Raw genomic sequence first — 2,719 nt, forward strand, 5'->3', positions numbered from 1 at the left:
GGAGGAGCAAGATGGCGGCAGCAAAGTTGAGGCAGCCGCTAAGGGTAGCGATACATTAGAGGATCGGCGGAACGAAACAACCGCAGAAGCAGCAGCAGCAGCAGCAACAGCCGCAGCAGAAACAACAACGATAGCAGCAGCAACAACAGGAGCAACACCAAGAGCAGAAGCAAATCAAGGAACCGACGTCGATGAGGAATGGGAGCTTGATAACGCCTTAGAAGACGCTCTAGAGAGCGTTGTGGCGGATGCAGCTGCTGCTGAAGCTGCAGCAGCAGCAGCAACAGCAGCAGCGACAACAGCAGCAGCGACAACAACAACAGCAAATGATGGCGAGGACTATGGGTTGTTTGCACCGCCTAGTACATCCGAGACCCCCTCCGCCTCTGCAGCAGGGACAGCAGCAGCAGCAGCAACGCCCAGAACGCCTGCTGCTGCATCGGATGCCCCATCGCTGCAACGTGACGGCTACAGCCAAGCGGGGCGCCGTTCAGCAGTGCAGCAGCAGCAGCAACGACATCCATCAGTGCAACACACGACAGGAGATTTGGACCAAGAGTTTGAATTCGACGATGTAGACGTAGACGACCCCCACGCTGCTGCTGCTGCTGCTGAACGCCACCCACAGCAGCAGCAGCAGCAGCAGGAACTCCACGGGATGCGGGCGCATGCGCTGGGCGTTGCTGGAGAAGGAGTAACAACATCAGCATCAGGAGGGGTCTCGGGTGCTGCAGGGGTGCCTGGCGTGTCGTCTGGGGCAGCAGCAATAGAGGCAGAAGCTGCTGCTGCTGCTGCTGCTGCTGCAACAGCAGAGAACGCATTCGTACAAAGCATGCTGTGGGGCGAGCTTCCGGGCAGCAGTAGCTTTGTGCTGGCTCAGGGATTTGCTGCTCTCGCGTGGAAGGAGAGCGACGCAGCAGCAGTAGCAGCAGCAGCCGACGAGGCAGCAGCTGATGAGGCAGAAGAACATCAAGAGGCAGTGAGCGACCCACAACGGCAGCGCGAAAGAGCAGCAGCAGCAGCAGCTGCTGCTGCTGCTGCAGCAGCGGAAGAGGAGGCAGCAACACGCCGAGATCTCCTGGCGGAGTTAGAGAGGAGCGCTATCGCCGCTGCACAGTGAGCCCTGTAAACCCTAAACCCTAAGCCCTCAGCTCTGCCTAATGCACTCTCTTCAGGGGCCTAGCGTTCGGGATTTACGCGGTCATTGTGTGTTGCTGCAGCAACAGGCCGGGCATGCAACAGCAGCAGCAGCTGGCTCTTATGTCCGGGGAGCAGCAAGTGCTGCTTCACCGGCAGCAAGGGCTCCGGTTTTTGCAGCTGCTGCTGGCGACGCCGCCTGTGGATAGTCTTAGCCCCTTTGCAGATTTCTTCGTCCCCAATGCCGCTGCTACACAGCAGCCGCAGCAGCACCAGCTGCTGCAGTTGCCGCAACAGCAGCAGCACCAGCTGCTGCAGCTGCAAGGCGGGATCGACTCGCGCAGGGGGAATTTCGCCCTTCAGGATGAGGCAAGCGATAGCAGCAATAGCAGCAGCAGCCGTCGCAGCAGCTGCCCAGGCTTGGTTTTTGAGTGGGGGAGCATATGGGCAGCAAGGCGACAGCAGCAGCGGCTGGTGCAGCGGCGGCAGCAGCTGCTGCGCTGCTTTTTCCTCGACCTAAATGACAGCTCTGCTGCAATGGCTGCGAGCATGGAGGTGTGTATTCGGGGTTCAGGGTTTAGGGTTTGGGGTTTGGGTACGGGTACAAAGGCACTGCACTTCTACAGTGAACTCTCCCTTTTTGCTGCCAGCCAACGCAGCTGCCTCTGTTTGTATTGCTTTTTCTGCTGCGACAGCTGGGCGCTGAGGAGGGAGACGATTTGGCAGGGACTTCTTTAGGTGGGGCCGCAGCAGGCGGCGGTGGGCTGAAGGCTGGAGGCGGCAGCTCTGGAGGTCTGGGGAGCGAAGCAGCAGCAGCAGCAGAAGCAACGTCGGGTCCCAGCAGGGCACAGTTACAGAAGATGCGGAGGAGGGCGAAACAAGAAGTGCTGAAGATCGACAAGCAAAGACGAATTGAATTGGTCAAACAGGGGAAGAGCGCGTATGAACTCAGGGCCTTAGCTGCAGCAGAAGTAAGGCCCGCTGTTTCTGTTGCTGCTGCTGCTGCCAGTGCTATATCTTGTGGCGGTGCGGTTGTTTTGTTGTTAGTTTTGTTGTTGCTCCTGCCCTACTTGCTGCTGCAGTTACTGGCTTTGGTAATGCTGTGGTTATTTTGCCGTCGGTGTTGCTGCTACTGCTGCTAATGCTTGGTACTAGTTGAGGTTTTTTTGGTGGAGTAGGGATTTCTTTTAGACTGTTTTCTGCATTCAATCCGTGTGTTGCACAGTTCTTCTGTGCTTAGATCTCATTGTGTTTGTCTCTGTTTGTGTACATAACTTACTTCTTTGCATAGGTATAAATACATTTATGTATTCTTCCATTTGCATATGTTCTTGAGTTTAGCCTTAGGTCATTTTTGCCGATCTATAGAATAGCCGAACAAATGCATTTGTCTTCGTTCTATGTGTGCTTATTCTGTTGTTTTTGTTTTGTGTCATCGTCTGCGGCTGTCTCTGGCCTTCCGTCTGTGTGCCTTTTTTGAGTTGCATTTGTTTTTTTGCTGCATTCTGCGGTGTATGTGCAGCTCGAATTTGTAGTAGTTGGTGTTGTGTTGTGGGACGGATTTGTTGGGGGAGATGTTTGA

The 2,719-nt window shown here is 55.5% G+C and overlaps 1 protein-coding gene across 1 annotated transcript in view; it reads left to right on the forward strand.

The window, feature by feature from the left end:
• EMH_0073190 (bromodomain-containing protein, putative) overlaps positions 1–2,505 on the forward strand; it is a gene marked incomplete at both ends in the record, with an annotated part of 4,920 nt that extends 2,415 nt beyond the window's left edge. Inside the window, 4 exons of the mRNA XM_013499296.1 lie at positions 87–1,116; positions 1,227–1,692; positions 1,833–2,108; positions 2,485–2,505. Of these exons, the coding sequence (XP_013354750.1) occupies positions 87–1,116; positions 1,227–1,692; positions 1,833–2,108; positions 2,485–2,505 (1,793 nt within the window). The remainder of the gene's footprint in view (positions 1–86; positions 1,117–1,226; positions 1,693–1,832; positions 2,109–2,484) is intronic.
• Between the last annotated feature and the right edge of the window lie 214 nt (positions 2,506–2,719).

Source organism: Eimeria mitis, genomic scaffold, assembly GCF_000499745.2.
Source record: "Eimeria mitis Houghton genomic scaffold, Emh_scaff4189, whole genome shotgun sequence".
NCBI lineage: Eukaryota > Apicomplexa > Conoidasida > Eucoccidiorida > Eimeriidae > Eimeria > Eimeria mitis.